A 22,323-nucleotide genomic window follows, 5' to 3' on the forward strand; every position below is an offset into this window, starting at 1 on the left:
TGAGTAGTTCTGGCCCTTTTCATGACCATGTAATGCATATATATATACCTTTACCATTTAATTATCGATCAGTGCCTCAATTGAGAATGGATTATTATGAAAACTTTGGGGGAGATCTACAGCATCCGGAGTCCATATTGATTTATATTGATTGCCATAAGGCCTGAGCCGGGGACAGGCCTCCATTGCATCAGGCACTGTGTAAACACATGGTAAAAGATGGGCTTGTCCTGAAAACATTACAACCTAATCAGAAAAAAAGACACTCTGTGGGATGGGGAAGGGAGAAAACATAAAAGCAAAGTGATGAGGGTAATGATGGATACGCATCTTGTTAACAGCTTTTTTTCATGGACCCAGATGGCTTTATGGATCAGATCAAGGAGGACATTCCATGCATAAAGGACAGGGTGGGGGAGAGCACAGAAACTTAAGAGTGAGAAGCGGACAAATGGACAGATGAGGCTGGCACTGTTAGCTGAGTTGAGGAGAGGTGAAACAATAATGGTTTATAATCTAAAAAAGTGCCAATAGTCAATAGTGGACTAAAACAAATAACTGAAATAACTGTGTGTAGTAACTGGGTGTGGTCTGAGCACAGAATTTAGATCAGGAACTTCTGAGTTCTGATCTCAGCTCTGATATTGGCCTGCTACTAATCATCTTTTTGGCTTTGGAAAAGCCAAACTCACTGCTTCAAGAAAAGGAGTACTTGTGGCACCTTAGAGACTAACAAATTTATTAGTTAGTCTCTAAGGTGCCACAAGTACTCCTTTTCTTTTTGCGAATACAGACTAACATGGCTGCTACTCTGAACCTGTCACTGCTTCAGTTACCCTATCTGTTAAGGATAGATAATAATGCTTACCTACTCTCGTAAAGAGCTTCATGGATGAAAAGCTTCATATAAGTATTGTTATATTCAGAAACTACAGAAAGCTTTAAAAGCATTAACTTTCAGTGCAGAGTATCACCTATTCCACCTCAGCACAGCAAAAGAATAGATCAAATGAATGCACTTATTGCAAGAAATTGTACAGCTCTAAATTTTGAAGCATCAATCTTTCTCCCCCAAAATAAACATTTGAAAACAGGTGTTTTATGGTACATGATATAATAAAATATACCACTTTTATATACCACTTTTTTTAAAATATACCCTATAAAATATGCAAAGGAGCCATTTCTAGTTAAAAGAAGCCTGATTCCCATTTAGTAGCTCCTTTAGCTGAACAACTGCTCCATGAGCAATTAGAAGGAAAAGTATGGGCAGAAGTAATCTGACTCAGAATGGCAAAGAGCAGTTACTTACCTTGCACAGAAATTGTAATTCTTCAAGACATGTGGCCCCTATCTGTATCCGACTCGAGGTGCGCTTGCACTTCATAGGTATGAGACCAGAGGACTGTTCATTAGCAGTGTCTGTTGGTCTGCGCCTATGCCCTTCTCCTCTTCAAACTTAAACCAAGGACATAAGGGGTGGTACAGATCACCCACCCATCCAGTTACTTCTCTATAGTGAATAACCTTTAGGCTACAGATCCAAAGAAAAGAGGAAGGAGGGCAGGTAGTGGACTACAGATAGGGACTACACATCTCAAAGAACTCCAGTAATTGTACAAGGTAAGGTTTAATTCCAAGGCCCATGGGTTCTCTGTTTGTTAGGAGAAAGACCTGGAATCTCTTCACTGGTAGCCTTTCAGAAGAAGTTTGGCACTAAAACTGGGTAAAATGACTTCATGCTTGGTCCCATTTAACCCAATTTCCACCTTAATATACACCAAAATGTAAAGTGGAAGATACTGAAAAAGGATGAATAGAAATGGATGATGTTAGAAATCCCATCCAGGAAGTAATTCATTCAGTGCCACTGGGCTTGGTCCAGAACCACCAGTGACAATAGGGGGATTTATCACCCATTCAAAATCGCATCGTCTCTCTCTCCACTCTTCCAGCTCCGCATGCAGCTTGTGTGTGCTCCTTAAGAAAAGATGCTGCTACTTTTTGAAGAAATGCTCAGCACTGCATCTCATGCCTTGTACCTTGTTCTTCTTAACACATTGAGAGTTGCACTAGTTACAGGGTTTGGTAAAGGCCATTGCTCCAGGCTGGAGCCATGCCTTGCAACCCTCTGGAACAAAGGCAGCTGACAGAAATCTGGAGCATGCCAAGCCATCTGTGGTTTAATGTAATGAGCTACCATTATATGGTACCATTCATATCCTTTTCACCCAGGATCCCCAGAATGCACAGACAAGTTCTCCCACAATAAAATTAAAACGTATTAATAAAGTGGCACAGTTTACTGAAGTACTACGAACCATGGGATATACCCCCAGAAGTATGAGAGCCACATATAATTGCGTTGTGTGCCACTGTGTCCAGCAAGATACCACAGAAACGCTCCAGCACTCAACTGTTACTTTGTAGTGTGGCCTCTCCACCTCATGACAGGCTAACATGAAGGAATTAACTCGAGAGTAGATCACTTGAGTTAATTTTCAAGTGTGGACACATTATGTAGGCAGCAACATTTTAAACTGTTTATGAAAGACAATAATTTTACCTTCAGGCCTTCATATTTTAACTGTGCTTTGTCTGCATGGATATCAGAGACAGTTCAGCACTCTTGCTAAGTGCTATGGAATTGCTTACAAGGTCAGTGTCAGCTACAGCTGAGCCTCAGTTTCTCCACAGTTTTCTCTGAGTATCTGATGTGAAAATCTGAAGTGATCTAGCACTCTGGTAAAATGACACGGTTCAACTTTTATGGTAATAAAAAGTCCTAAATCAGATAGCATGCAGTCCTTCATCCTCTCTGGGCTAAAGTTCTTTGCCCAGGCTCCACTCTGGTCTTGGCCCTTAGTGCAGGGGAAGGAAGAGAGACTTCCTCTAAACCTTTCTGGAACCTTAGATTAAAAGCAGGAAGAGCATGAAAGAGTGCTCCCAAAGCTATAAAAACACCTATGGCCCCATCCTCCTGAAAAATTATTCAAAGGCAATTTGTTTGGTGGCTTTCCTACATATTTCTTCTGTTGTAGCAGAGGCCTGTTCTGCCCTGGATCTTGCAATGGATTTTGTGGTGTAGGTTTTTATTCCCTGGTTTATTGTATGTTCAACATTACACTTTATCTACCCAATCAAGGATGGCTTGGAGCCTCTGATTTGAACACTTCAGATGAAAGGATATAATGGGCTATTTTTCCAATTGATTCTGTGTGCTTGAGTTACATTTGGACTATCATGAACCTGTCCAGAATATGCTATACCTTTCCCTTTCAGTATTAAAAGATTTGGACACTACATGGATGACTACTTCTTAGTAGGTGGAATTCACTTTGGTCAGGGCTTAAGAAACCATTTTGCTGTTATAAGAGATATATTAGGGTTCTTGCACTGATAGCAGCACCAACTCTGAAACTCACTTTTGTTTCATTAACTAGTACAAAGGTCTTGATAGACAAGTAGAGAAGGAATGGATATTTTGGGTTTGAAAGGAGTCCTCTGAGGGATTGTAGGATGAGGGGCAAATTCCATATGGAGAAGATATTGTAGGTCTCACTGACAATTTGGAAAGCCTAAATGCTGAGTAACAATGAAATGTGTGCATGGTCAGCCAGTGACTCATGAATTAGGGCACATAGAGCACACTGCAAAAGGACAAGGCATGGCCTAGATTGTGCAGGACTTGAATCCCAATTCCATTTTTTTTTCATGTATGAATTACAAGATAGTTTGAATTCCAGGGCTTCTAGCTGTGACTTGATTACCCTCATACCTGTATTAGAATCTTGCCCAAATGACCTAAACTTGAAGGTTGAGTGTCATCTTCAGGACTCATCTACTAATGATGATGTTGGCAGCTCTCATGGAGAACACATTCTAATTAGGAGTTGTCTTTCAAAGCCCAGGCTATCAGATGCATGTGGGCCTATATAGAGAAGAGCAGACCTAGCCCTTTTGTCTGGTGTAGAGAATATTCTCAGGATAGTCCCACTAGGTCTAAGAAAAACAGTTTTATTAGCCAGTAGTATGAGAGAAAAAATATTATGCGAGTCTTATCTCTTCTCATCTTTTGAATTGCCAATTAGCAGAACGTTCAGCTCCTTCTGGGCAAAGGTATCTGTTCTCAGGTGTAGATGAACAGTCTTCCTTGAGAAGTAAAGACTTGTCTTAAAAGTTTCTTTGTGTGGTGAGCAGATCCATTTCTAGGTGGCTGAATTTCTGTTCACAGAGGCTACCTCATGGATTAGAAGCCATTCTGATTAGAAACCATTTATTGAACAACGATTTAGACAACCTGCTTTCTTGTTTACTGAAACACCCTGAAGGATGAGAGATGACTCCACACCCAAAACAGTATCTGCATATGACGTAGATCTTCAAGTTTCTGGTCCTTCCTTAGCTGTTTAGGCATGCCACCATCGTCATGCTATCTGAGCCAACTAGAAAGTGCCCCCTTGTATCTGCAGCCTAAATATGAGAATCTTTTATTTATCTTTGTTCCAGAAGGTTTGTTCTTTCTGGTCTTTCACAGGACTCCCGTAGCTGTTATGTGCTTCAAGTGCACTCCTCAACTGGATAGACTTGTATCAGTCATCAGTACTTAAGAGTCTGAGGGCATATCTAAAAACCAAAACACAAAAAACAAAACAAGACCAAAAAAACCCAAACCCACAGCAGCACATCTCAGAGCCTGGGTCAACTGACTCAGGCTTGTGCTTCAGTGCTAAAAATAGCTGTGTGTACATTCCCACTTGGGCTGGTGCCCGAGCTTTGAAACACAGCGAGGGAGGAGGGTCTTTAGAGCTTGGGCTCCAGCCTAAGTGGGAAACATCTACATGGCTATTTTTAGCCCCTTAGCATGAGCCAGAGTCAGATGACTTGGGCTCTGAGACTCACTGGCATGTGTTTTTTATTTTTGCATTGTAGATATACTCACAGAGGCAGTGCTGTATCTGTGATTATGTCCCTCCTCTTGTTTTACCATTCTAATAACTAAGCAGTCTAAAATATAATATTATTGTAGGATGCTTTAAAAATTGATTAGGACATCTTGTTAGCAAATTAAATCTTAACTGGTATACCAGAGGGTTAATTTAATAAAACTCACTAATAACAAGTAAGAATACTGCTTGGGTTTCTGAGTCATAAAGACACTGAATAAATGTCAAAAACATAAAAAGCAATCATCTTAAACACCCTGTCAACATCAGCAAGATATTTAGCAATCCAGAACAGGCTCCCTAAACAAAAACCAGCACCGCTTGACAATGCTGTTTCAATAAAAAGAAATAAAGAGAAAATACTTTATGTTCCCTAACCCAGTGGTTCTCAACCAGGGATACACAAAGATCTTCCAGGGGGGCACATCAACTCATCTAGATATTTGCCGAGTTTTATAACAGGCTACAAAAAAGCACTAGCAAAGTCAGTACAAACTAAAAATTCATACAATGAATTGTTTATACTGCTCCATATACTAGGCACTGAAATGTAAGTACAATATTTATATTCCAATTGATTTATTGTACAATTATATGGTAAAAGTGAGAAAATAAGCAATTTTTCAGTAATAGTATGCTGTGACATTTTTGTATTTTTATGTCTGATTTTGTAAGTAAGTCGTTTTTAGGTGAGGTGAAACTTGGGGTACACAAGGCAAATCAGACTCCTGAAAGGGGTACAGCAGTCTGGAAAGGTTGAGAGCCATTGCCCTAACCAACAACTCTTTATTAATAGATCCAGGGGCACAATACACATTCAAATCACTCTTTAAAAAAAAGTATAGTTACCAAAATATAGTTAAAACTGCACTGCAACTAAAAAGTCTACGAATATCAATGTGACGATATTCATAAATCAATCAGTGCTATTAAAGTCAATATAAATAAATAAATAAATGTTAAAAAAAACCCCACAGAACAATTGCTCAAATGCATACTGAGATCTGGAAAACCTTGTTCCTGTTGATTTCAAATGACCATTTATGAAAGGACTACATACACGAATAAAGGTGTGCAGGCTTGGGGTAAGATTCCCTGCTGCACCTCTCAGAGGTGCAGCAAAGTGAGATTTAGGCTCCTAAATCAGTTAGATTTTGCAAAGCTGAGCACGGCAATGCCTAAATACCTTTAAAAATGTGGGCCTAAGTCAATAAAAGGTCTTCAAATTTATTTAAGAGCATATATATCAATACTCTTGCAAACTTGGATAAACATATAGTATATCAAAGTGTAATACAAACCTTTCACTTGAAATATGCTAAACATATGCACTCAAATCCCTGTTAAACATCATATTTGGCTATTTTTATTCTGTTAATTCAATTTTGGTTTGTTTTTTAAGTACAATCTTTATAGAACGAATAGGAAGCCCACTGCAAACTCATTTTAACTTTCACTTGTCCTTCCTTTTAAACACTACAGGGTTTTCTTAATCATACACAGGCTTCTGATGAAGATGGGGTTAAACTTGTCACATGCATTTTAATAAAATACTGAAGACCTCCTTTAATTTATGGTAGATATATTTTCAATAAAGAAAATACTGATGTTATCTTGGTTATAAGCTTGCTGCCGAAATGATTTAGATTGGGGGTTTTTTTTCTGCCACATAGTATCAGTATAAGGCCTTTCTTTGCAGGCAATGAATTACAGCTGACACTTCAAACCTATTCTATCTGTATCTTCTAGTTCAGAAAAATGAGAAAACATAAATATTTATTCCATGTATACAGAAGAGACATAGGACTCTGATAAAAATGATCCATTATGGGATGATGAATTGTTATATATGTCAATGTTAGAACAGCAAAGGGCATGAAACATTTGCCAGTTTTTAATTTGAGGATACCTAAGGTTATTGAGTAAATAAAAAGGAAGTAATTTGATCACACTGGGATGTTATGTGTTTAAGCTCAATAATTTCTGATTTTATTTACTTCAACCATATGGAGGATAGAACTGCTTGATGCAGACTTTTGCCAAGATTTGACAACAATGTCGTCTGTTAATGAGGAACTTTAACACTGGAAAAAGAAAAGGAGTACTACAGCTCACTTCTCACGAAAGCTTATGCTCAAATAAATTTGTTAGTCTCTAAGGTGCCACAAGTACTCCTTTTCTTTTTGCGGATACAGACTAACACGGCTGCTACACTGAAAACTGGAAAAAGGTTTATTTAAACAATCTCTTACTTACTTAGCTTTTACATACAATACTTTTCTAGGTTTAGATTCACTGGTTAATTAGACATGGAACCCATTTGTTTCAGCAAATGATTTATTCACCTTCCCTAATGATGTTTTTATTTCTAATGTACTATTATACACTATCCAAATATTTACAGTGACCATTACAGATTCCAGAGCATCATCTCAGCCAAACTTTCCAGAATGTGTGCATATGTGTATTTCTCTAATTTAGGTATAAGTTTTACAATGGTTAATTTTTCTACAGGAGAAGGATAGGAGGGGGGAAAAAGTTGCCTACTATGGAAAAAAAATCACATCAATTTCCTTCCGTCCAGGAAATAATCAGAAGCCATTATAGCTATATAGTTATAAAACATGCAGCAAGAAGGAGGAGTAATGCAAATTGCAAAAAAGTTTTAAGTTTGTGGAATCCACAAATCTGATCATTAGATCTCTGAGGCAAGAATTGTCTTTTTGTTGTGTGTGTACACAGAACTTGATCACGATTGTGAAATCTAGGTGCAGTCATAATACAAATATTGAAATTAAAAATAAAAATTTAAATCCACAGCTCTAATAGCATTTATAAGTTTACCATGTGGAAAATATATTATAATATAGTTGATAATTAATGCAGTAAGAACTTCATGACTTACTGAAGGATCAATCTTTCACATGAAATTCAAATCAAAATGATGTTTTAAATTAAAAGAAAATAAATTAATATTAACACAATGTTGAGATTTATCAAAAACAATGTGGAAATTCCAAAGTTAAGGCTGTCTGACAAAATTAATTGGGGTACCTTGCAAATTTGCCATATTTCATATTATACAAAAAAAATACAAACTATAATTCATTAATGATTAAACTTAACAGCTAAAGAAATAGAAAACACTATGTATACTATGTACACTGGAATATTAATTTTTGAAATTTCCTGGCTTCTGAGTGGTTGAAATCTCAACCTTAACATTAGTATGCTAGCTTTTTGTATATATTTTAACAGAATAGTAAAAAGGTACGTGTGTGTATGAGAACAGGAAAAAAAAGGGCTCGATCCTACAGTTCTCATTCACATGAGGGGTTTTGTACTGGGTGTTCTCCTGCAACCAACGCTGCATGGGAATGGAGGGGTTCCATCTTTTATATTACCCTTTAGCTAGCCATAATGTGAAAGCATTTTAAGTTCACATGACCTTTAGATTATTAAATATTTGCATTACAGTAGTGTTAAAAGATTCTAAAATCCAGCCCAGCTGGGGTCCACACTGTACAAACATAAACGAAGATAGGACTCCTTCCCCAAATTGCTCATAATTGCTCTCTTTTACCTATTTAAGAGTTTCTTACAGTAAGTCTACACTCTGTTTGAAAAACCGTGGCAGTGAATCTCCAAGCCAGGGTCTACAGACACGTTGTGTAGACATTCGAGTTTTGGGTGCAGCTCGAGCTCTGGCTCTGAGGGGAAGTTACAGGCTTCAGAACCTGAGTCTGAATGTCTACACAGCTGTTTTTAACACCAGAGCTCAAGCCTGAGACTGCAGACCCAGGATCTGGACTCGCTGCCATGGTTTTGAAATGCAATGTAGATATATGCTTAGATGCTGGGGAAATAGATAGGAACTCCACTAGGAACTATGACTCTGTCTCAGAGCCTCCTAGTTCTCATTGGTGGAAGGAGGGTTTAGTACCGGGGGCAAGGAAGTATGTGTGTAAGAGGAGGTCTCCAGTATTCCATTCTTCGTCAGCAACTTTTTCACACGTTTTACATGAATAACTCAATGCCTTTGCCGATGCTCATGTTTTTCAGTCCGGGTATTTTCATTCTGTTGCTACCTGGCTAAAATACAAACAGTAGAGACTCTGTGATTGTCTACAAGCTCTGGGACAACACTATCAGTTTACACTCTGTTTCCATTTGGAGGGCTCTCTCCCCACAACCACAAGGAAACATTTTTTTTGAAACAACATTTAAATTTTGCAGAGATTGGTATCTTCGGTTCCTCAATCCATCAGGGAAAGCTTTCAATCCCCAGCCTTCTCAGGTGTTTCCCCTAAGCCTACAGATATTAAATAGGGCTGACAGGAAAGTACAATAAAGTAAAAGACCATCTATATATTAAATACAATAAAGTAAAAACTTTACCACTCCTTTCTCTTTCTCATGTTCTATTTTCTATTTCCTTTTGCTTCCCCCTTTTTCATCTCTGCCCCCGTTATTCACAACTCTTCATCTTGCTAACAATACTGAACAATCAAATGCCACAACACCCTTATAATGTGGGTAAGTAAAGTATTATCCCTTTGTTCAGATGGATAAACTAAGGGAAAAATGCTAAGCAATTTACAGCACACCTGGATTAGAATAAAAATTTCAGCTCTGTGTTTAGTTCTCTAGATACTGTTTTCCACCAAATGCATCCGATGAAGTGAGCTGTAGCTCACGAAAGCTTATGCTCAAATAAATTTGTTAGTCTCTAAGGTGCCACAAGTACTCCTTTTCTTTTTGCTTTCTCTCTCTCTCTCTCTCATGCTGTGGAGATGCTCCTTTCTGTAGTCACGCACATTAGAGGAGACAGTTTAGCGGCACATTGCAAGGAACCATGTGGTTGACTGTTAAGAAAGACTGACAGGGGCCTTTGTGCCATCAGTGGCAGCAACCAACAACCCCACAAATTGATCTGGTGTCCTCTCCCCAAAGTTCTGGTGTCCACAGTTCAAGAACAATGTTGAAAAATTGAAGATGGCTCAGAGAAGAGCCACAAGAATGAATACAGGATTGGAAAACATGGCTTATAGTGACAGACTCAAGGAGTTCTCTCTATCAAAGAGAAGGTTAAAGGGTGACATGATCACAGTCTATAAGTACCTACATGAGGAAGAGAAATGTGATAATAGAAGGATCTTCAATCTAGCAGACAAAGCTGTTACAAGACTGAATGGCTGGAAGTTGAAACTAGACAACTTCAGACTAGAAATAAGGAACAAATTATTATCAGTGAGGGTAGTTAACCACTGAAGGATAGTGGTAGATTCTCCTTCAATGAAATATTTTAAATAAATATTGATTGTTTTTCTCAAAGACATACTCTAGGTCAAACAAAAATTAAATGAGGGAAATCCTATGGCCTGTATTATGCAGGAAGTCAGACTAAATGATCACAGTGGCCCCTTCTGGTCTTATTATCTATGAATGTATAACAAGCTATCAATAGTATTAATAGATTTATAAAATTAGATTACCCTGGATATTTACAGAGGCTCAGCATCAAGGGGACAGGAACCAAGTGTCACAAAGCCCAGCTCTGTATTAACACTTGCAGACTAAAGGAAATTTTCTGTGGCACATGCTCAATGCACAATTTTTAAATAGGCATATCTATAAATCAAATCTAGAGCTGGGCTAAAATTCGAATTCATTACCTAAATGCATTCAAATTTTGAGGAGAGGACCTGGATTTGAACCTATCTCCATAGTTTTGGTTGAATTCAAAGTTGAAAGAGGTCCGTTTTCCAGTTGAAGTTTAAATATACTTGAAAACCATTTCAGCATAAGGATGGGAGAATTCTGTGTGAACAGGTAGTCTGACAAGATTCCAATAAGAATAGTAGAAATCTCACATGGACAGTTTGCAAGAACAAAGCACCATCTACTCTGAATCCTAGCTCCAATTTAGCCTTGATCCCACAGCACAGCTTCTGTTTCGTATGGACACAGCATTTTCCATGCTTTCCATTATCTATAGTACAGTGTGGTGGTTTTGACTGATATCAGCAAAGGGTTTGCTTGAATAAGGAGCTCAGGATTGGATACATAGTAACTAATTTATTTGAAAATATTACTGTTCACCATATTCCTTCTAAGTCTTCTTGTACTCAATTATGATGATATTCTAAATTTCCAAATAAAATTAAAAACATGTAGTTCCTTAGCATTACAGGGGGAAAGGAAATTTTGAGAGACTAAATTGTTGAGTAATAACTTAAAAAAATACTCTTAAAATAAAAAGTGTTCACTTAAAACAGGGATTAGTACCTAAAGTGGATTACAAGAGGGAGAGGAGGAGAGAGAGAGAAAATATGTGGAAATGGATCAGAGAGTCCCCAGAAAAAATATTTTGAGGCTAAATTATTTACAATTACGATATTTTTTGAATATCAAAAACATAAGCACCAGAAAATACAGTTCTTAAAATAAAACATTACAAAACTTACAGATATCAGTGATGCTAGTCTGTTACAATGTTTTGGTATTATAGACCATTCACTGTCTGTTGAACACTGTCCTTGAAAGTTACAGTGTTTTAAAATGCACATTTTCTTTTGATGATCTGCACTGTGGTAGTATTGGGACAATGTTACAGTTTCGAGATAACCCTGAACAACTGGGGGGGGGGGAAGGGAGGGAAATCTATATAACCTACATTATTAATGACTACAGACTAACCTCTTCTTCTTATCTCCACTAACTTAAAGATGACATTTAAGCTTTCAATAATGCTTGAGTTTCATTGTTTGACACCTGTAATGATTTAGAGGATTTAAATTATATTTTCAACCTGTGACATTAAAAACAAAAACAAACATATTGAGATTATACTTTGCCTATAGAAAGGATCATGGATTTGTTCATACCATATAATAGCCACATTGTGATACTATGAACAAATAATATAATTGCTTACCTTTTCATTCAAATATGCCAGATAATTGGGGAAATAACAAAACTCTTTTAAAAGCTAGACTAATAAGGTATACATTTGTTTGAGAAGGCAGGAACCAGATACAATTTCTTTCTGGAGCCAATTTCAACAATATACTTCACATAGGAATGCAAATTGCTAATGACAACGGTGACAATAGTCTTGAAACATCTAGGGGAAGATCCTCAGCTGGTGTAAACTGTCATAGCTCCACTGAAATCAAAGTAGTTATGACAATTTATAGCAGTTGAGAATCTACCCCCGAAGTATAGATGTTGCTGCCATTTTTCCAACTCAAGAGTTTAAATAGTTCTAATTTTCTATTTAATTTCGCATTCTCTTCCTCTGGCAAAAAACCCTTATCTTATTTCTTGTGATTTTTTTAAAGGGGTTTAATCTGAAAATAAAACAGTGCTTTCTTGTTGAAATATTACTAGAAGCCAAGCGTTCTACGTCTGTTTTAAAGGGCCAGCAAACAAAGCATAATAGCATTTTTATTTTAAATCAAAGTGTGTTACAATATAAAGCTTTTGTGGACAATAGTCTAAAAGGGGAGAAAAGGAATAAAATTGAGACTTATTAACTAGTATATGATAGGTCTGATTCTCTGAGTCAGGCATAACTGGGTTTCTTTTGACTCCACCTAGTTTTCAGAATACATCAGGTTGAATTTGCAAGTGAAACAGAAATAGTAGTATTCAGGAACAGAGAAGTATTTTTCTTCTTTGAAGGAGTGAATTCTCTACTTATTCATAGGCATATTCTGCATATAAAAGTGGTGCATAACTAATTTCTAAAATGAATTTGGTTTCAGATTGTAATTTCATTGGTTTTCAATGATGCCATATTTGCATAGTGAAATCAGTGAATACAGCTATATGACACCTCATATTACCTAGAACTGTTGGCAACCAAAAACCACCAGGAAAATATTTGCTTTACTTGGGTAAAAATGATTATTTTAACAATAGACATACAGGATGAAATCCTGGCTCCTTTGAGGACTTCACCCAGATTGCTTATACACAAGCATATAAAATAAAAATATTAATTACACATACATAAATTAATTAAAATTGGTGAAAACAATAAATCTCACAGAATGAACCTCAATAAATATGTGGCATTCATTAATATCTTTCTCCATTTTTTCTGCTAGAATAGAAAACTCTCTGAAGAGACAACAATGTACATCCAAATATGTACAAAGATTGATGGCATGTGCTTTTAAATGTTCCTCATGTAGAATGTTTACACTGAATTTCAAGTACACCTGCAGCCATTCCTCTTTACAGATATGCAGTTAAGGGGGTACTCACTAGGAACCTGCTTCTTTCTCCTTCTAAAGCGTTAGAAAAATGTTCCTGTTCTGACATGAACCGTTGTACTTTTGAGTTTGAGTTCTGTGTATGCTCTTTCTCTCTCACTCTCCCCAACCAAAATAAATCTAGAATCACTAGATTCTGTAACACTTGTAGTCTAGTTTATATGGTATCCTTCTCAGTGTAGTCAATATATAGACGGTTGCATTAATTCCTAAATACAACTGAGTATAGAAAAATAACTTATTTTCTGAACTTCTAGCACTAATTTTTCAAGATCTTTTTTGTGTGCTTTGGGAAGTGAGTCTAAATACTCTCGGGATTCTTAGCTTTTAACATTTTTTAATTGCCTGTACTTTGGTTATTACACAATATATACTTTCATCATCTAAATATAATGTATCTTTGTAAAATGTTTTAAAATATGATTTCAAAATGGTGAATGCTGATTTCTATTTGCCTTTAATTTCCTCTCAATAGTAAGTTCATCAGAGTGTGACAATTAATTAACTTAATTAAGCTAACTTAATTATGTTCTTTCATAGGTCAATATGTAGAGCTACTCAGATTAATAGCCAAGCTTGTAAAGTTAATCTTCTTGTATAATGCAAATGACGCCAAGTCATGTATTAAATACCTTCCCAAGTAACAGACGAAATAGGACTGAGTGTATTTTAAAGAAGGGCACAGACTGTGAAAAGGTTAAATAAAGACAAATGTCTTGGATTTGTAAAAATTTTAAACAGGAGTAATTCATTTTTTAAAGTAATAATGTTCTTTCAAGAGGCCTAGCTTTATAATTCTGTAAGGCCATTTACAACTTAAACCTACATAATAAATTAACTTAAAAAGCAACATTATATGGCAACATTTCTCCAGCCACCTTGTGGCCTTAATGTTTTTGTTATTTAAGAGATTATATAAAATATTGCCATTTGAGGAGATCAGACAAAAAATAAGAAACCAAAGAACTGTATTTAAAATAAATACTGTAAAATAAGCCAAACAGTAAAATCAAATGCTTAAGCCTTAAGTAATTTTCAGAGGTGTATGTGCCAAGCCACTGTGCATTCCTGTTTATTCTGACAGACGCAATCACTTCATCACACAAAAGGCAACACTTTCTCCGTTTTATTGATAACACTTCTTCTTAAAATAAACAAGAAACCCAAGTAAACAGATATAAAATATAATTATTGCTAATTTCCTCTGTTATGAAAATGGAAAAGTATTAATGGGAAACCAAGTCATTAGATTACCACAAAACCTATAATAAAGAAATAGGACACAAGATTTATTTTTACCTTTTGAATGCCAGGTAATCTGGATAGATAAATAACCTCTGCATTAATTTGGAACACAGGTCTGTTGGTAGGACCCTGAACCCTCACCAGAATAGCCAGACCACAAATAACTGACAAATAAGCTTCAGGTTTAAGACCTCGTTAGAATGTATCTGACTTGTGTATAAACTCAGGAAAATAGTTTAAGTGCACAGCAATCATAGTGTGGTAATTTATTACAACTTTAAAATACATTTGCCATCAAAGAAGAGAAAGAAAAAAAGATAGCAGTGTTCCATGGGGCATGATTTGGACAGGAGTATATAAGTGGAGGAAAAGACTCCAAAGGGAAGTGGTACAACTGCCATCACTTAAATCTTTTAAAACTAAACTAGATAAAACCCTAGAAAAAGTACTGCAAAGAACAAGCCTGCATTACCCAGGATAATCTAATATGTCTTTTCTAGCTCTAAATTCTATGCTGCCACAAATCACTGTTCTTGCTATGCCACATACAACAGACACTCTGAAATTCAATACAAGTGGTTCACGGGTTTTGTACAGGCCCTCTGCACAGGAGTGAATTTGTGTAGGTGTGGCTAAGGATATAATTAGAAAACAATGTATTTACAGGGATATAACTAAGGACACAATCGGCAGAAGTTTTATTACTAATGATGACAACTAAGAAGGAAAGAACCTCATTTGACTTTCAGAACCCAGGTTGAGTTTACTGGGTTGGCAGTTTAAGAAAGAATCATCTCTATTTGTAAACTGAACAAATGTAATATATGGAGATGCTCAATCACAATCACCAGGCAACCTCATAGTCACTCTTCACAGTAGAATAACACTTTAAATAAAAGAACAACAAAACCCAAGTGTACAAAGGTAAATAGGTAGTCCAAGCCATGCTATGTGGATAACTCTATTTTGTTTCCAATTAACGTCATCTAAGAGACAACAAAATATTTATAGTTGAAATACCAGCAACAGTCTACTATAATTCTTTTCTTAAAGGTGTTAAAGTTGACAGCTGCAGGGAACAGAAGGAAAATATTGCACTATCTTGGAAGTCAGAAAAAATGAAAACATCTGGTCTATTTACAAGAGCAAGAGTCAAGGTATTGTACTGCGTATGTTGCTTAACATTTTCTTGCATGTCCTTGTGTGCATGAATTACTTTTGCCCCTTCCCATTGTTTATTCTTCATAATCTACTGGTGGCCCTTGAATTATTTTCTAACCTGCATATGTCAGATATTTATCAAAATTATACAGTTATTTAGTGTCTTTCTGATATTACTGAGATTAGAGGATGGAGAAAGTATCAGAAAAGCATTGCTACACATTTTGCCGTAGCATTCCTTTTAATTCAATGTGAATATGAATATGTCACATTTCACTTTGTTTAAAGGCAAAAAGCCTATACAATAAAGTAATATTGGATTTGAGGCTCTGCTGATTAAATTTACAGTTTTGGGTCTTTTGAAAGCTCTTTTAATGCAAGCTTTAGAATCTACTGAAGCTCCAAGAGGCAATGAGACTCGGAGAACAATATTTTATTTAAAGATCAAGGGGTGGAAAGTAGTGAAAAACAAAAGAAAACATCAGCTACCTTTTGTGGTCATAAAAATAAGGGACATTCCCTTTGCTCATCTTTGAAATAATGTAGAAGTCTCCTTTAGCCTTTAGAAAACAAATGGAATTATTTTAATGGCTGGCAAGACTCTTGCCAACATCCATAATCCTTTTAAACTACCTGTAGAGTACTTATGAGTAATAGCAGTTGACTTAAGTACAAAACACATCTTTCCCCATAAAACAGAGCACTATACTACAGCAGTGAATTACTGATAGAAAAAGGCTACACTCTATCCAGATATGCTGTGAGCAATGAATGCCTAATAGATCAGAAACAGATTAATGGGCATGTATTTTCATCTTTCCTTAGCTCAGTATCTTGAGGCTTTGTATAGTTTTGGTAGTTTTAGCACTGCAGTCAGAAAGCAAATCAGATACAAAGGCTATATGCATGTTTGCATGCTACAATATCATCATTCTACATTTTACCTAGAGGCTCAAAAACATACTTTTTGCATCAGAGCTAAATGCCATGAACTCATAATATTCTGGTGGTTGAATAAAAGGAAAAAGTCTAGCATGGCATTTTATCTGAATCAGTATTGCTTTCCTAACACATACATGCAGAAAGAAAAGCTCTCTGTAAGCCTCTGGGCCCACAGAAGTACAATGTGATAAACTGATTTGCTTTAGGACTGTCAAAAGAAGCTATTAAACATACCTCATTTGTTTCTATTTTACCTTCAATTCAAAAATGAGATATTTCAATGTGATTTTTCTGGGGTCTGGGTTTAAAGGAACCAACAGACAAAGACAGGCTTTTCTTCTTATTCAGCAGCTTATTAAAAACAGAGTGTACCAAGTGAAGTTTGAAGTGATTAAGTTGATAAAATTCCTCTATTAAGCACCATCATTGCAATAACTCCATGAAAGATAACACACATCAGAATACAATTTTATGGAAAGCAAATATTATTCACAATTCTCTAGGAGAATGATGATTCAGCAATGCTGAAGTTAGGGTTGCACACATAAATTCTTCCCCTCTTGTGTACACATTAAAGTACTGCCTTTAATTACACTATTATGTACTTTTTCTCAAACAACAGAACATAATCAAACAGTACCTAAATACCTCAGCCATAAGTGACTAGCCAGTTTACTTTGAAGTAAATTTAGCTACCCATGCAACTACTACCATCACTCCTAATGAGTTTTGCCAAAAATATACTGAGCAAAACCTGATTTTCAAACTCAAGACAGTGAAATGAAAACCAATTTCTTCTGGGCTAAGACTAGGAAAGGGTTATTTCCATGTCAACCAAACTTTAAAATGTCAGGTATATCAGATCAAGGACTATTCAAAATCAGGATGCGAGAATTCTTTTTTATAAGAAAACTATATTTTGGCCTATATTTCTGTTAAACATTTGGAAAATAGCCCTGCTCCAGTGAGTCTGGTATAATTCAGTAGACTATTGAATTTAATGTGCAGTTAGGTTAGGCATACTTGCATGCATAATATAGCTGTCCTAAGGTGTGCATTTTGTGGGTTTAATAAAAAATTCTACTGTGCATGGTTACTACATGAATTATAAAGATATGAACTAATTCTGCAGCTGGATCTTCCCGCATAAAATCCTGCTGAAGTCAATTCGGCTCCACATGGGTGCAAAGGTCTACCCCTGCAGATCAGATTGCAGGATCTGTTGAATCCAAATTGGTTTCCCTCAAAACAATGAAAGGTACTCCTCCTCAAAAAGACCATTTCCATCCCAAGTTTCATCTTTTAACCTTCAGCCATGTGGACTGTAGGTCAGTCACTATATATAAAATGAGAAAAGTGCCATTTCCCCACTTTCCTCACATAAAAGCAGATGAACTATAATTGCTCCAACCTTAAAAGAAAAAAGAAAGCTGTCATGCAGAATAAGCATGAGCATGTTCAGCAATTTACAGGTGAGTGAAAATAAAGTCTGGTGTTATAATGGAAACTGTTATATAACCTTAACTCCAGTAGCTCTTCACTATAATAAAGCAGAAAACGTCCTTATGTGTTTAGTATGGATTTTGTGAGTGATATGAATGTTGTGAGTACAAGAGTATTATAAACCAACTACAAATTTTAGCTTTTATTCAGAAGACCGTAAGTGTTGAAACTACAGAAACAAGATATCCTTCTAACTTAAATCATGATATTGTAAAACAATTATTTTTAACTATAATGTTTCTGCATCCCATGTACTCTAATCTACAGTAACTGCCTTAGTCCCTAATGTCACACAAGTAAGGCAAAAACACCAAACTGCAAAGATGCTATTAACTTTTTATAATTATTTGTGTTGTCGTAGTGTCCCAAGCCGTAAATAAGGTTCAGAGCTCTTTATTATCTATGCACTGTAAACATGTATGTGGACACGGTCACTACCACAGATTACCATTTAATTTGAAACAAGACAAGTATAATAAAGATCATGAGGGAAGGAGGGTAGAAGAGGAGCAGATCCCACCTTGTCCTTCTATTCACCCAGGGTGAAGCTCTTTTAGCAGTCAGAGAGAAAGGGAAGCTAGGAATTTTGATGTGAGTTCTGTTAACAAGAACAAAACCAACAAAAAACTACTCTGATAGTTCAACTGAAGCCAAACACACTCTGAACAAATATTAGAATTAGCAACAAATTACAGATAACTCCCAAGAATATTGGATTCAGATTGGTGTATCTGAGACAAAGACATCAATGGCAGATAAAAATTCTAGTTTATAGAAACTGATCTGGAACTTTTATGCGGGTATGTTTCACAGTTTGTACTCACCTTGAACTGTTTTCCTCCTGCCTCCCTCAATTCTGACATCCCTCTTTTTGATCACCATCTTCATTATTTCTCACTTGCTCTGCTCCAGCTCCTGTTAATGCCACACTTTTGAACCCTTCAGTCTATTTAACATTCCGACTTCTCTATTTCCCTCTCCGATTTCCATCTCTTTGGGTGATTACATGTTTTTTTACCTAACAACTGTCTTCCTATCAGCACTTCATGGGCCACGTTCAGATGGGACACAAATTATGGTATAAATTATTCCTTGATAAAATGGTATATGTCACTCCCAATATTAGCTGGTGTAATTTACACATTGACAAAGTTGTAGTGAGAAAAGTCAACTGAAAGGATTGTTAATGAAGGTGTAAGATAAAGCAGTGCCTCTCAGACATGTTTCCAGTTAGAAACAAGGCCTTCCATGTGTAAGTCACATTAATTTGCATTCACAATGCAATGTACAACTTACACCAATTATATCCTGGTGTGGGCTCGGAATTAGGTAAGATACCATCGTTCCTCTCCTCTACCACTCAAAGTCCCCTGTAAACCCAACCCTAACTCACTCCCTGTCTCACCTCTCGCTAGTCTTGCTTATGCTATAGTGAGCATCTTTGAAGACAGTCTTATTCCCTCACATACTGCCTATACGTTTGTCCTTCCCTTGTTCAGCTGGCTAAACAATATCACCCTTTTAGTGATTAGTCCTAAAGCCTTAACATCACTTCTCTATCTTCCATCCCCCTCCTTGAACTGGCTAGGGTCCCCCTCCCAAAAATTTCACACTTTTTCAAGGACAAAATTCATATAATTATCCATCTTTCCCTTCTTATTCTTTTTTCCTCTTCCTCTATCTGTCATCATTCACTCCTTTCTCTGAAACCGATCTTTCCCCTCCCATCCACCGCTAATCTCATGACATGTACTCTTAATCTTGACCTCTCCATTGGAGATAAGTGCCAGAGAAACATCCAGAAACTGTGCCAGAATTAGTGCCAATCACTGGAGCAAATTGGCAAAGCCAGAAATTACGAGCCAGAATTTATGAATATTAATAGACCAAGCTATTCTCTGCTATTCAGCGCATTATATAGAATTATTAGTAATAATCTGTTTTATATTGTCCTGGTGGATGGGACCATTTAGGTGGGATAAACTGACTATCATTTCAAGATCTAAAAGTAAAGGTATTTCCACAGAATAAATGGGTAAACTGGTGATCTCACTTCAGACGGAATGGTAATGATCACTGAATGTCCTGTGGTAAAGGACTCTGTTCTTTTTTGCTGGACATAGTGACAAGACTTTCAGGGGAGAACAGGATGTTCCAGAAGATATTAAAATAGCTCTAAAAATAGCACCAGGCAACTAAAGAAAGGGCCCAACATTAGAGGAACTATATTTCCATTGATATTGAATGACAAAAATTCTATGTCCTTCTTTATGAGGAGGACTGTAGCTAGAAGAACACAGAATATATATATGGTTTCAATAGAATGACCACTTCATTTGATAATGTTTCCTGACAGGTCTATAGTAAGGAAAGGAATATCTAAAACTCTTAGGGGCTCTGGGGAAGTAGAAAATTAAGGCTTCTCCTAGGGGCTGAGGTGGTACCCCAATTTCAATAAGACATTTTGAAATTGGAAACAGTCATCCCCTAAAAAGATGTTTTCCACTATAGGAGAGGGTCAGGACTTCGAAATTTGCAGAAAGCCTACCTCCCCTGTTATGGAAGGGTACCCATGATGTAGGTTCAGAGACAGAATGAGTCTTAAGCCACATTATGGAGTTCAGTCACAAGTTGGCACCTGTAGTGTGGACTTTGATGTTGTCCTTTTAGAGGTGCTGAAGGTTCACTCAACTGCTGTCTTTTGTAACATTTTAGCAACATTTCTATAATTTGTGATGCCATTAAAATCACAGAGAAAGAGAGAACAGAAATGCCAAGCTGTCAGCCACATAATCAAAGAACCTTTTAAGAACTCTATCTACTGTACATTCTTTCCTAGGAAAAATCAAATAATGGCATTCAACAGGTAGGGAGGATTTGCTATCCAAGTGGGAGCTACTGCTGAGCTGACTTTAGGAACTGAGGAGCAAGGTTTTATCATAGCAGTGGGGAGCCTGGCCATATGAATAGACCATGGACCTAGTATCTGGTGCCAGCAAGGTGTTCTTAATGAGGACTAAAACAGATAGTCAATTCATTGTCAAGATTCCTTTCCTTACAAATGAGGGGGAAGTTCCCTTCAGATCATGGCCAATATAACCTAGCCAAGTTTACTTCTGAGAAGTTTGGCAATAGCTTTACATAAACAAAAATCCTCTAATAACCAGAGTCCATTTCTTCTGACTTCCCCAGGGTTTGAAGGAATTCTTGCTATCACGAGTGTATGAGAAATAAGGAATGAGCAAAATATTTTCATGTATTCCTGGAAAGCCTAGTCATTCATTATGAGAGTCTCAGTTAACAGCAGACAGAATGGGCTTAGCTAATGGAGAGCATTGGTTGAGGCCCTAGGCATTGCAGCAGGCATTAGGTCTTAGGTGCCAGGAACACAGTGTAGAAGGGTCAGCCAGACCTCTAGGTTTAACAAAGGGTTTGCTATAAGTAAAATAAGATAGGCATGAAAAATTGCAGTAAACCAAAATACCCAACATAAATTTAGGAATAAATAGACACAGAATGTCCTACCTCTTCTGGATGTTTCTGTGCCACCGCTACCAGCTCTTCAGAACTGCTCCTTGAAGTAGAGGGTACCACATTACCTGGGGCCTCTGAGACAACTTCATTTGACGGTTCGGAGTCCTGAGGGCAACAGAGACAAATAGACCCCTCAGAAGTGTATTGAAGTGGTATTCCACAAAAGAGAGACTTTTTTAGAGGTACTGCAGACTGAACACAGGCATGGAAGACAGGAACTCCTAAATCCTAAAAACCTTCTAACTTGCGCAAGTCATTAAACTTCTGTCTCAGTTTTTCCATCTGTAAAATGGGGGAATGACATATCTTACATAAGAGTATTGTGAGAATTAGTAAATATTTGTACAGTATTTGAAGATATACAGTTGTATATTAGTATTAGTATTATCTTAACTCCTGCCCTCCCCATCCTTTCATGTGGAAAGGAAAAAATAATCTTCTTCCAACTTGAATGAGTAGATTCTGCAATCAGCTGGGAGCAAGGCAGAACAAGAACTGAAAAACAAGGCACTTCAGAAATAATTATTAAGTATTGCTTAAGTCTTCAAACACAATCTGACTAGTACTTCTACCTTCCAGTGAAGCAGAGAACTTGCCACTTGCATCCTAGTTGCTTATATTATTTAAAGCTTAATTACACATATTTAAGCATTAGAGAAAACAGTCATTAGTACACTAATAACCATATGTGTTTGGCAAATCAATAAATA

The 22,323-nt window shown here is 36.7% G+C and overlaps 1 protein-coding gene across 6 annotated transcripts in view; it reads right to left on the reverse strand.

The window, feature by feature from the left end:
• The window catches only part of PHF14 (PHD finger protein 14), a 321,061-nt gene that overhangs the window by 18,764 nt on the left and 279,974 nt on the right, over window positions 1–22,323 (reverse strand). For 2 of the 6 annotated variants that reach the window (XM_043509246.1, XM_043509252.1), the window contains 2 exons: window positions 21,605–21,718; window positions 2,655–2,909 (listed from right to left, as the gene is read on the reverse strand). In XM_043509246.1, coding sequence (XP_043365181.1) covers window positions 2,670–2,909; window positions 21,605–21,718 — 354 coding nt within the window. In that variant the 3' untranslated portion in view covers window positions 2,655–2,669. Of the gene's footprint in view, window positions 1–2,654; window positions 2,910–18,641; window positions 18,678–19,694; window positions 19,755–21,484; window positions 21,515–21,604; window positions 21,719–22,323 lie in introns of those variants that run through there. The other 4 variants (XM_043509248.1, XM_043509247.1, XM_043509249.1 and 1 more) reach the window with 4 other exon arrangements.

The sequence above is a fragment of the Dermochelys coriacea genome, chromosome 2 (genome assembly GCF_009764565.3).
Source record: "Dermochelys coriacea isolate rDerCor1 chromosome 2, rDerCor1.pri.v4, whole genome shotgun sequence".
In the NCBI taxonomy this organism is placed as follows: Eukaryota; Metazoa; Chordata; order Testudines; family Dermochelyidae; genus Dermochelys; species Dermochelys coriacea.